Source organism: Ceratotherium simum, chromosome 9 (genome assembly GCF_057802395.1).
Source record: "Ceratotherium simum simum isolate JZ-2026a chromosome 9, ASM5780239v1, whole genome shotgun sequence".
NCBI classification, from domain to species: Eukaryota; Metazoa; Chordata; class Mammalia; order Perissodactyla; family Rhinocerotidae; genus Ceratotherium; species Ceratotherium simum.
In genome coordinates this window covers 52293384-52306308 of record NC_141908.1, presented here as the reverse complement: position 1 = coordinate 52306308, position 12925 = coordinate 52293384, and the positions used below count along the sequence as shown (strand labels likewise).

Genomic DNA, 12925 nt, shown 5'->3' with positions numbered 1-12925 from the left:
TGGTGCAAATATCCAGAAAAGAAATCTTAAGAAAATTTTGTTCCAGATGCTAAAATAAGGTTCACATAGAGGCTATAAGAAACAATCGGAGGCAATACATGGATTTATAAGAGCATTTAAAAATTTCTGAAGCACAAGAGAGAAGCAATAAAAAGAGTGTTTAAGACTCATTCAATTCATGCAGACAGCGCCATTGACTAAAACACGTTATCACTTATATCATCTTATTTTTCAAGTCAGCTGCAAATGAAGGAAAGATAACACCTGTATAAAGCAAACTTTAAAAAATTTTAAATCACAAAATAGACAGATTTATAGTGGATTTAATGGATTTAGAATTGACGTACATTCCATACTATGAAAAATGAAAAGTAAACATACCAAGATAAAATATTTGCAGGAATTATAACAATCATTTGGAATTATTATGTCTTGATAAATAAAACATTCATATAAATTGATAAATGCCAGTCTATGTATGAGTAACATGTCCCGAAAGAGAAAATATAATTAGTAAAGACATATATAAGAAAACCTCAATCATCCCAGCAGTAATCAAAGAAACACAATGACAATAACGATGCCTAATATAATGGAAAAAATACATAATGGTCATGCTGACCAAGGCTAGATGTAACAGGCATACTCATACTCCTGGTGGCAGAATAAAAGCTATTGGAAATACAGTGATCATATTTATCAAGAGCCATAAAAATTTTCATATCTTTCAACCTAATATTTCTTTTCCTGGGGATTTATCTTACAGAAGTGATTCTCAAAGTATAGTCCAGGGACAGGTGGGGGATGTCAACATCCTCAGGGGGTCTGTGAGTTCAAAATGCTTTTCATAATAATACTAAGATATGACTTGCCTTTTTCACTCTCATTCTCTCACAAGGGTACAGTGGAATTTTCCAGGAGCTACATGATGTGTGATGACACTATTGTTTTGACAACTAAGAGTATGTGTGCTTGTAGGATGGTAGAATTTGGGGTTGATTTTGCACCAGATTCTCACATTTTGAATAACCAGACCACATAGGCAACTTCTAATCACAAAGACTTGAATAAACCCCACCTCACTCTATCTCTAAAGTACCGATCACCATTATTCCTTAAATCTGGCAGAAACCCCAATTTGGAAGTAGAATGTCTATATGAGAGAAGGAATAATTACACTAGGAAATTTAACACAGGCTAGTAAGGAACAAACATGTTATTCAACCATAGAGCCTTAGATGGGGCAAAGATGCTGCCCAGGCATAAATGCAGGAGCAGCAAGTACACAGGGGCACACTGGACCACAAAGCCCAGCGCTGGAAGACAGGAGTTCTCAGCCCTGGCTGCCCAGTAGATCCACCTGGGGAGCTTTAGGAAGCTACTGATGCCCAGGTCCCACCTTCTAGAGATTCTGGTATCATTGGTCTAGAGAGGGCCAACACATGGGATTTTTAAATAGTTCCCCAGGTAATTCTAATGCAGACCCAGCTTTAAGAACTATAACTATAAACGACGAAAAGTACCAAAAAGTTCTTCTTGCCTTTCAAATAATATATTTTGATACAATATGAACTGTTGCCTATACTTTACCCTTTCCATTCACATAATCTGTGGCTCTGCCTTCTTGAATTTGCAAACCAAAAGGCAAGGTGGGGGGGGGCCACTAAATTTTTCAACTCATAAGGCAGCTAAGTAATCAATCCACATTAACTTGGACCACTGCTGTCAGCAAGGAGGGATTTAAGTAAAGTTATCTTTATTTTATAAATAGGTGGCCCAAGAAGCTAGAGAGCTTTCCAGAAAGTCATCCAGCAAAGTTGGCTTAAACCAGGAATAGATCAGAATTTCAGGCCAGACCACTCAACCACATCAATAGCCTTTAGAAAGTCTGTCTTGCATTTATTGGTTTGGGCCAGCCAGCTCAAAACACTGGGGTCAGTGAGAGCAATCATGGGCAAGGCCACGGAATTCAGAGCGGCTGACAGTGTGACAGGATTTCCTGCTGCTCCTTCCTCCGTGTCAGACACCCTGCCCCGGTGACTGTGCCCTAACCTCTCCGCAGCAGCCTGGAGACTACCCAGGAGTGGATTTGGCCTGATAAGAACAGGAAAGTCTCATGACCACAGGGCTTCCTTCACATAAAGAGCTTAACAATATCCCCTAGTCCATACCACGAGTTCCTTCTGAAAGTCTCAAGTTCTTAAAGTTTTCCCAACTACAACTGCCTTTGCCTGGGGGACCCATTAAACCTCAGAGCGGATTTCTCCAGATGATGACTGAACAACAAACAAAACACAAAGCCGGGCATTTGGAAGTACACCACATGACACCCTCAGAGGGCAGGCGGACCCCTAACCAAGCCCGCCCCGGGGCCCAGCATGGGGGGAGAAAGCAGAACACAGCACAACACAAGCACAGAAGCCCTCCTCTTCTGTGTGGTCAGTCTCTCGGGACAAGGCTGCCTCAAATGCTATAATTTGGTTAACTGACCCCAATCCTGCAGGGATGCTGAAAAACAGCCTTGTTAGCCACACAAGAATTCACCACCAGATCTCTTTGCCTTTGGATGAAATGATACCCTGGGTGGCAATGAATCTCTCCCTGCCCCGCCCCATATGTCCTTCAGCACACTGTATCTTTCTCACAGTACTTTTCAAGTTGTCTTGTATCAGGGTGATGTGTGTTTACACTTGTCTGTCTTCATCAGATTGTCAACCAGAAAGACAGACATGGTACCTTTTGTACCTCCACATGGTGGAAACCAAGTATGTTTGTTGAATAAGACAGAAGCTTCTTAGAAATGAAATTTTCAAAGTGGCATCAATTAACAGTGAGTCAAGCAGTTCTTTAGCAGGCACGCAGCCCAGTAGGTTAGCTGAGAGAGCCAAGAGGCCACTGAAGGACAAAGTGTAGGGGAGAAGGGGGGTGGTGAGGTGTCAATGGCTTGCTGGCAAATGCATGGCCATGGGAGGAATTTCAAAACTTCTGTTAACAGCACCTGCTAAAAGACCTGAGTATCCACTGCACACTCCTGGAATGAGCACCAGCTAAGAAGGAATGACTACTGCTTATAGCACCCAGCCAACAGGCCTACCCACAGCATCTGGGCATTCCTGGCACCTGCCAGCCAAGCCTTGATCTGTTCAGACCCCCTGATCATCTTCTGAGAAATAGTGAGATCATAGCTTGTGGAGCTGGTCAGACTTCAAGTCATCAATAATGTAACAGAATTCCCATAAACACTAAGGACTTCAGATAGTCTGAGAGCCGCAGGCGAGACACCCCTGGACGCCACCGGGTGTCCAGGGGATGAAATACCATCACTCTCAATCTGTTTCCTTGCCCAAGATTTATTTTTAATATATGCCATTCAAATACGTCACCAGATAAATACATATATTTAATATTCATGTGATAAATGTAACTCTGCCTCATATGAACAACTATCTTTATCTTCTAGAAACATATTTAAGATCATCAGGCTAAACAAACATATCTTTCACAATCAGAAAAAGATGAGACACCACTCCCACCCTACACACACACACCCCACAAATAAAGCTGAAATCAGATTATGACAGTGCCATGGTACATGTTTAGGTCTGGTGGAACATAATTAGAAAAGCCAGAGATGTTTTAGAGTATAATTCCCCAAACCAAAATGCAAACCGTGACAGGTAATATTTCCCCACCAAAGAATAAAAAAAGATCCATTCTGACCTTGTAGGGCATGCGTCCTTCTTTTGCCGTCTCTCAAAGTTCTCAGACATCCAGTGAATACCTGTCCTTGATTTGAACAGCAAAACACACCTTCATTGCCGGTAATTCCCTGTTTGTATCTATCACTGTTAAGAAGATCTCAGTCCACAGAGAGAAAGCTGGTGCTGGTGTTCTCCAGAAAAGCATAGGCAGTCAAAGGCAATAGGAAAAGACTTCCTATCTATATATTTTTTAACTTTAGCTACCTCCTAATAACTTCACTCCCTTCCTTTCTGGATTCGAATCATTTCACAACTCCATGGAAAAGCTTGAGGACAGAGGAGTGAGACCCTGGCACAGACATAAGGTCCAAGTCATCACAGCAGGCTTCCGCTTGGTTTAAAAGAATCAGAACTGTGAGGAGAGAGGCGAGAGAACCAGCCAACAGGATGTGTGTGGCTGGAGTTCCTGGCATGAAGTCTTGGCTTTCATGTTTATTTTTGGATGTATTTTTCTTAGCCCTTTGATGCAAGTTTCTGGCCTGGGAAGTAACTGGACAGTACAAGCTCCACAGTTGCCGAAAGTAAGCACAGGCTTCTGACTTGGGAGAAGGCAGGTCCCTGGGCTTTTAGGCTCCAGCGAACCCTCAGAGGAGGGTGCGGGTTCCTGTGCATTAGCAGGCAGGCAAGGGGCGGCCTCTCTGAGGATGGGTCGTGCACTCCTACCTCAATACCCAGGACCACTAGACGTTCACCTGAAATACCACTCCGCCTGGAAAGCCTACCATTAATGAGAAAGCAAAACAACCTGACATTGCACACTAAATGAAGCAATAAAACCCTGCCAAAAGACTTCTGAGATTTCTATGTTCTGAGATATTATGTTTTAAGTATTCAGCTTTAATTTTTCTGACAGCATAAGACAGATAGGAACATCAAGTCTGTTCAAGCAGGAGCAGACGCCTCTGAGAGGTATATTATTCTAATATGGTTTTTCAAGTGCATCGGCAAAGACTAAGCTGCTGTTATTTCAATCATTCTTATTCTCATAGCGGCTTGAAAGATTACTAATGGAAAAGGCTTTTTCTCCCCGCATCGCCCCAAAGAAGCAGTAAATAGAAATAACCAAAAGGCTTTCAGTTCCACAACTGCTAACATATCTGGTAGAATCGAGAAATAAAACACTTTGAAAATTAGGAAATAGAGACAGATGTAAAAATATTTCTCCAACAATATTCATTACCCTTAGAAACATTCCTGTTTAGAAATTGCATTCTTTTCCTAAGGCAGAAACATGCACTTATTTCTTATTTTTACTATTCAGTTTCATATCTCATAAAGCATGAAATAGATTTTCAGTCAGTTAACAATATTTACTGAGGCCGTAGACAGATCTGGGGGAATAAACTACTGAATCAATCATTAAGTCAGAGCAATGGTTCTCTGTGATATGGTACACCCTGTTTAGAATAAAATCACTGTACGTGCCAAGAAGTTCCTGAGTAACAACTGCAGCTAAGATACCACTTTTATTGTGGTGCAGGTCAGACTACAAATTTAAAATATTGCTTCTATTTTTAAAGACTCTGTAGTTTTATTGCTGTCTTAAATTTCAAATGATTTATTCATAAATATGTATTCTTATTTTGAACATGCTCCAACACGGCTCACAACGAAGGAAAGTTTTTGGCCAGAATGATATTCCTGCAATTGGAACACAGGTAAACAGGCAGTAGGCCACTAGTTCAAGGACCTCTTAGTAGTGTCTTTTATGAATTTGACTGAGAGTCCCTCTCTAATCTGCTTCTCTGAACCCAGTGGACCCATCTCCTCATTCCATTTCACGTATTTGGAATATTCCACGGAAAGATGTCAAAACATGATGCAAAGCTGAAAGCATCTTCATACAGACACAACGTTAGACAGAGTGAGGAAGAAAACCAGAAAACCTCTCCTTGTTGTTCTAACCATTGGAAACCTTCTTATACTATATGTGCTGAGAAGAAATTCAGGGAATTGGACAATACATCAGTTCTTTATTCATTCCAAGAGCCACCAGCAATCATAAATACCCATAATCTTGGATCGACTATTAATAACTGGCTTAAAACTCCCACACCTACCCTTAACTACTTTGCCATCTAACTTCCTTACTGAGGGTATACAATGCCACTAGTGTCAAAGAGTTTAAATTATAATTGTCTCAAGAACTAAAAATGGTATTCTAAGACTTTTAAATTAATTTTCTTCCGAATGAAATTCAGAAACATAACTATCTCCTTTGTCTCTCCCCCCACCCGGAGATACTACTGAAAAATCAGATGTTTTATACCTGGTTAATATATTTTGTTAAGTTTTAATATCAAGGAGGTGTGAAAAGAGGGAAGTATTATTGATCAACTCTAAATAAATTCACTGTAATTCATTTATGACCTGACTTTAAGATGGAGCAACCCAGCGCCTTCAGATCTGACCATAAATTGGCAAGTGAAACACAGAAAGGGAGGAGGGAAGAAAGTAGTTGTCATTAGGAAAGATACAGGGTACAAAGAAAAGCATCAAGCTGCTATCTCTGTTACATCTTGGGGAATATTTATTTTATTTGATGTATTTGCAGAGACTATTGAATAATGCTTCTGGTCACATTTATGACTATAATTTATTTTTAAATACTCTGAATGCTACCAGTTTGACTTACAACATAATAAACAATATAAAGCAAAAGGTATTTGGGATGAAACTGAATAGAATTTCAAAATCTCACATGTAGTTCTCTGAGTGTGTATCAGTCGAGAGCCGAGGAAACTTGCCTTTGGTCCAGAAAGAAAGCAAGATTCCCTAGCTTTGTGTTGCCATGAAAGTCCCAAGTGTAAGAGTAAAATTGACTATTTGCTCAGCCTATTAAAGAGCTACTTTTAGACCGTGCTACCTGTTAGTGATTAGGGACCATAATTTTCAGAGTTAGAAGTAACTCAGAATCCTGGTCCTCATGTTTTATCCTTCAGCCCCTTTAAGTGACATCAAGGGCATTGATAAAAGACAAAGCTAAAAATGAGAGTGCTTGCCCTCTAATGGGCCCACTGTGACATTCCTCAAAAGGAAGTAGTCAAATAAGACGAACATGCAAATTGAGACCCATAGTTCAGGTTATCTAATTTTTACTATTCGGAACCTACGGCCTAACACTGAGCTTCTTACCTTGTCAACGGAAGAGGCATTACCCAGTTTTGCTTTCTGCTGCCTTCTTTCTGCAGTCTCATGGTTCAATGAAACTTTTACTTGAATCCTGAAGCTATGTAATCTTCCCCTACATAATCCTTCCCCTTTGATATTTGGCTGACAGATCTAACTTAGATTTCAGCTGACAGTAGAGCTTGGGTCTTAATTTTGCTAACAGATATTATCTACCAGTGTAATGAATGGCTAAATTATAAACTCTGCTGTCTGACATAATCAAGGAATAGATGTTCTGGTTATCAAATTTTTTGCTAGCAGATTAGTGCTACATATGCCATCTATGAATCAGCCATATTCAAAGAATAGAAATAAAATTTATTTAATAATAATGATATATTATACTCTGAAATAATATTATTGACTTATTAGCTTATTTTCTTTCTCCTCCAAGTAGAACAGAAGTCCTGGCTCAGAGAGCAGGAGCTCTGTCAAACTTGCTCACTGCTATAACCATACCTGACACACAGGAGATAATAAATGAACAGAAGAACAAACATAAGACAATCTTTTTTATTCAGAAGGTAATTTAGAATGTAACAGTTTCTTAGGAGGATCATATACTGCATATGCACAAATGTGTCCATTAATAAAGTTCTGCTTTACATAGCTTGCTGGATAATGGAATTTCTTGCATTTTCACTTTAGCCAGTTGAAACGCTGATTGAGCACCTAATTTGCACTCTGTACTTAATTGTATGAACAGGCAAATAAAATGAAGTATCTGACTAACCTCTTACTCACTTTGAGGCTCCAGTCCCCCATCTGTAAAATAAGAGGTCAGACTAAAACTCTATGCATCCTTTTCAGCTCACATAAGCCACTGGCAGAGGAGACCAGAAATTATGCTCTGAGGTTTCAGATGGGGGGTTGGACCCGCTGAGCCGCAAAATCATGTGGCAAGGTTTGGGATACCAAGGACCACCCTCAAGACCAATACCCTCATTTAATAATTTCCGTTTAATAACTAACGCATCACTAAGCGTGAGGCATCCAGTATCACCTCACGTACTCAGTATCACCTGTGATGTTTTCTTGCCAAAAATTCTCCACTTGATCTAATCAACCTTTTAGCTCTAACTTCCATGTATAGGAACTCCTGGGTTGGAGGTACAAAAAAGATACCATGAGAAAATAATCAGGCAAATCTCGAATTTGGGAGAAACTGACGTGGCCTTTATAACAAGTCAATGCCATGGGGAGAGAGGGAGAGAGAAAGAGAGAGAGAGAAAGGTGGGAGGGGGAGAGAAGGACTGACTGAGAGATAACCATCATATGTAATACCTAGTTCTTTATTTGAGCCTGGTTTGAAATAAAACAGATATAAAAGATATTTATGGAATAAATATTTATTTATTGATGGATACTTATGGGGAAATTTGAACTGTGGACTGAGTATTAGGTAACAGTAGGATATTATCTTTAGTTTTATAGGTGAAATAATCATATTATGGGTTTGTAGCAAGATGTTCTAATTTTCTGGAGATACATGCTGAATGTTTAGGATGAAATGTCATGAAGTTTGTCATTTACATTAAAGTGGTTCAGCAAAAAACAAAGATGAAGCAGATGTGGCTACAGGTTAACAGCTGCCGAACTAAGTGGGGGTGTATGGGTGTGCATTACAGCATCCTTTTTGATTTTCTGTATGTTTGAACATTTTTTTAATAATACATTTTTTAAAAATGTTCACAGGTAGCAACTTCTCAGGAACTTCCTTCACAGCACTGAGGGCTCCTAATGAAAATAAATTTTTAAATATTTCCACAAACCATCCTTGATCAGCAACTTGAATAAGTCATCATAGAAAAAAGCAATTATAACGACACACATCCCCGGTAGAAATCATTTTTGTTCTTAAACCAGTTTCCCAAATTTTCTTTTTGGAAAAGTCTTTACAGTTTACCTTTTAAAATGAAAGATCCAAAAAACGGCTTATTTGCCTCAAGCTTGGTGCCTTTTAATTGATAGAAAACCTCTCCACACACACCTCATGCAAACCTACTTCAGCTTTGCCTTCCGAAAACTAGCTTTTGTCTCTGAACTTTACAGAGCAGCTGGAGCTCTTTAATATTTTCTAAGAGGAGCATTTCAAACAAGTAACCCCGCCATTTATTCACTACTGCCAAGAATAAAAGTAACAGGTTTCACCACCAAGGCCTTCCAAGGCTTTGCAGGACTTTTAAGGCAAAGCACTACTCATTCACCTGCCGGTCTGCTCCCTTAATGCATCTGTCATTTGTTTGGCTCTGGGGGAAACTATTTGATTACACGAAACTCTTTTTAGATCAAGTTTAAAATCTTACCCACACTGGGACAAGTGACGAAGCTTGCCAGCTCGATGGGTTAACACTTGGGCATGCTGAACCACAGACAAAAACAAGGAACAACTACAGGTTAAAACAGAAGCTTGAAGAACTGAAAAGGGAATAAGCATAAAAGATGCAAGCCTTGGCTGGGCCTTTCTAAGTACTCCATTTGCCATTATAGCATATAAGATGATTTATTCCCCATACTTCTTGTACACGAGTGCAGTACCCCAAGGGGCGCTGGTAAGCAGCGGGAAATGCACGAGCTCCCAGGGCCAGGAGCATCCATCCACTGCTGTGCCACCTATGCATTTTGAAGTTGGCAAGTAACCAGACATCTTTATGTCCCTCATTTCCCACACCTTATTACAGGGCACATCATTTTTAAAAGCATTTAAAGAAGCAGATGTTAACCCCATTCATTCCACTTTACCAGGGAACATGTCAATGATGATTTTTAAAATGCAAAAGAAAATGTCAAAGTATTTTGTTCCCTGGTTAAGAATACATCTGTGGAACAGGAGGGAGGAAATACATAAAACACTCTATGGTCATTCAAGAAATAATTATAAGGTATGTCAAACTATAGAAAATTGAGCAAGCACTAAATTAAAAAAAAAAAAAAAAAGGATGTCTTGTGTCAAAATGGCTTTTTCAGTCACTCATTTCAAAAACAAGTTTTGAAAATTAAATTCCATCCACGGGCTTGGAACAGAACACATTAAGGCTTGACTGTAATGCCATTATCCACGTGGCAGCTCCCTTTCTTTTCTGCCTCTACATTAATTGACAAAGAAGCCTTGGGGCTCACCTCCCATAGCGCCTGGAAGTCCTTCTGCTCGATGCGGAGCAGTTCGCTGCTCTCCCTGGTAACGATGGTCGCATGGCGGGGTGTGTTGTCCAGAATGGACTCTCCAAAGGCTGTCCCGATTCCCAGAGTACAGATGGTCACTGCATCCTGAGAATCCCAAAAACTGGTCATTAGAAAATTAAACATTTAACCAGTAGGTGAGTTGTCTTTTCTTTGAACTGAAGTATAATCTGTGCACAATAAAACATTCAATTCGATTGCACAGTTCAACAAATTTTGACAAATATATACACCGTGTAATCACCACTCAAATTAAGACATAACGTTTCTATCACTCCCAAAAGTTCCCTCATGCTCCTTTTCAGTCAAACCCTCCTTTCAGAGGTAATTGATGTGATTTCTATCACTATACAGGAATTTTGCCGGTTTTAGAAGTTCATGTAAAAGGAGTCAGACAATATGCCCTCTTCGGTTTCTGGCATCTTTGGCTCAACATAATGTCTGTAAGATCCATCTATGTTGTTGCACGGATCAGTGGTTTTTTCCTCTTACTGACGAGTAATTTTCCACGGGATGGATATGCCACGATTGCTTATCCATTCTCCTATTGGTGGACACTTGGGTTGTTTCTAGTTTGGAGATATTATGAATAAAGCTACTAGCAACAAGCTTGTGAAAGTCTTTTTGTGGACAGGGTTATCTTTTTATATGACTACTCTCTGCTTTAAGAAAAAAGGGGGCAAATCTTGTGAAAACGAACTGAGTTTTTTTAGTGAAAGGATGCAGTTACAATATTTAAACAGGAAACTGGAATAGGCCTGCTATTGTGTCAGTCTGTCCTGAAAGCATGAAGAAATTGAGGGTCAGAGTGATTGATTCAGATGGCTCTAGTTCACGCAGATAATAAGTAACGGAGTCAGATTCTAACCATGGCTATCAGACTGTAGATTCCATGCTCTTTGTATGATGCTGCCTCCTGCAGCCACAACAGAGAAAAAACAGCTTCGGATGCAGTGCACTGTGGCTAGTTTATAAAATGTTGTGAATCAATGATTTAAAAGTTTCTTAAGGTGTACTAAAAAAAGTAATTTCCTCTCTGTATGCAACATTGGTGATACTACTTGTATTTAATCCTAACTAGTCTCAAATAATGCAAATAGCCACTCGAAATCACCTTGACATTAATTTTGCAGGGCATTATCAATGAAGGGAGATACACAAGAGTACTCCTCTGAGTTAGAAAGCAGTTTTCCTTTCACGCGTCTAATACACGATAATAGACAAATGTTATTAAGATCAAGTTAGTGACTCTAATCACATTACTAAGACAAATGCCCATAAGAATCCAGTCCCCTGAACCATAGCAAATTGCTTCTGCACACATATAAAATTATGTTCTGGAAAATAAAATCAATAATATCTCAAAAAAGAATGAAAGATCAGGGGGAGACAGAAGAATAGCTTGCTAATAAATTTTCCAGAAAGGCAGTTGCAAACAAATTGACTCAGAAAAATATCCCAGAACTGAAATATCAATACTCAGTGAGTTAGGTACTTCTGAGTAATTTTCAAATTCTAGTAAAAACACAACATGGATTATGGTAAGTCATACACTTTCAAAAATTCTCTGGAATATCAGGTTCCCCTTGAGAATCCCACTAGCTATTACATTTTTTTTTTTTATCATCTGAACCCTTCAGAAAGGATTCTTTTACCTAATTTGTACTTTCCAGTATAAAATTCTATTTTAGAACTTGACAGGGATGGGCCATAATATTACTTCTGCCACTATTCACGTAGCTTAAATATCTAAGGTTATCTGCAAATTTTAATGCAAAAGAACTATGAAGATCTGTTACTTATGAGCTAGTTGTAGATTTTTATGGATTAAATAGTCTTCTCCTTTCTCACTTCCTATTCCTGACACATGTAGTTTGTCATCAATAGGTATACAAAGAAAGAAACAGGCTGTGAAAGTCACATGAGCCTGTCTCCTTGCTAGTGAACAAAAGACAAAAGGTGGAAATGATTCTTGCACTGCCCCTGGAGAGTTAACATTACCCAAGCGTTATCACATATAACAAAATTGAGCCATGTTAGTATTGCCAACTGCACTGGTCAGTGTAGCTCACTGTGTCAGGACCTCTGGAAGGAGAGGCACCTGGCCTCGGTCATTTGACCAGCACCCAGGCTCATTTCCAGGAACCCACACTCTCCTACCAGAACTGAGTGTGGGATCAGTCCTTCACACATTTCCTCCTTCGTACTTGACCCACTCAAATTTACAGACAGGGAGTCACAAATACAAGATGTGATCTTGAAATTAGGACCGTAAATCCTCACTTGAAAGGAGTATTACTCGCAAGTTCAAACTTGACTTTCAGCAGACTCAGAGTATTTTTAGGACAAATACACTTAGAAATCTGACTGGATGTGGGAGGTATGGATTGGGCACTGGGATAACTGGGCACAGGGAAGTGGAAGGTCCTAAGAACATCTTCACTCTAAACACTAATCACGTCTCCATAGCCCATGGGCGCTGGCCTTATCTGAATTCCAGGCAGGGCCTTGCAATGTGCTTAGAAAATAATTGTCAAATTAAGAAATTTACATTCAAATGTTCTCTCATTTAGCAGAACCAGTATACGTTGCTCAGTATGTACGTTGAAAGGCAGGATAAATATGAACGGGATGAATGTGAATCAATGTGGTGAGAGCATCTTATTTTGGTCCACGCTACCATCTAACTAGATCCCTATAGGTCAGAATTCCAAGCCTGAACCCCTGTAAATATACTTCACACATGTCTTTGCCTGTGGCTGAAACTGTCCATTTCTGAATGTAACATTACTATTTCTTTTAAGCTTACACAT

At 39.5% G+C, this 12925-nt stretch overlaps 1 protein-coding gene across 2 annotated transcripts in view; it reads right to left on the bottom strand.

Moving 5' to 3' along the window:
* The window catches only part of RAPGEF4 (Rap guanine nucleotide exchange factor 4), a 295468-nt gene that overhangs the window by 215161 nt on the left and 67382 nt on the right, over positions 1 to 12925 (bottom strand). For both annotated transcript variants that reach the window (XM_087435400.1, XM_087435399.1), the window contains exon 4: positions 10053 to 10199. In XM_087435400.1, coding sequence (XP_087291526.1) covers positions 10053 to 10199 — 147 coding nt within the window. The remainder of the gene's footprint in view (positions 1 to 10052; positions 10200 to 12925) is intronic.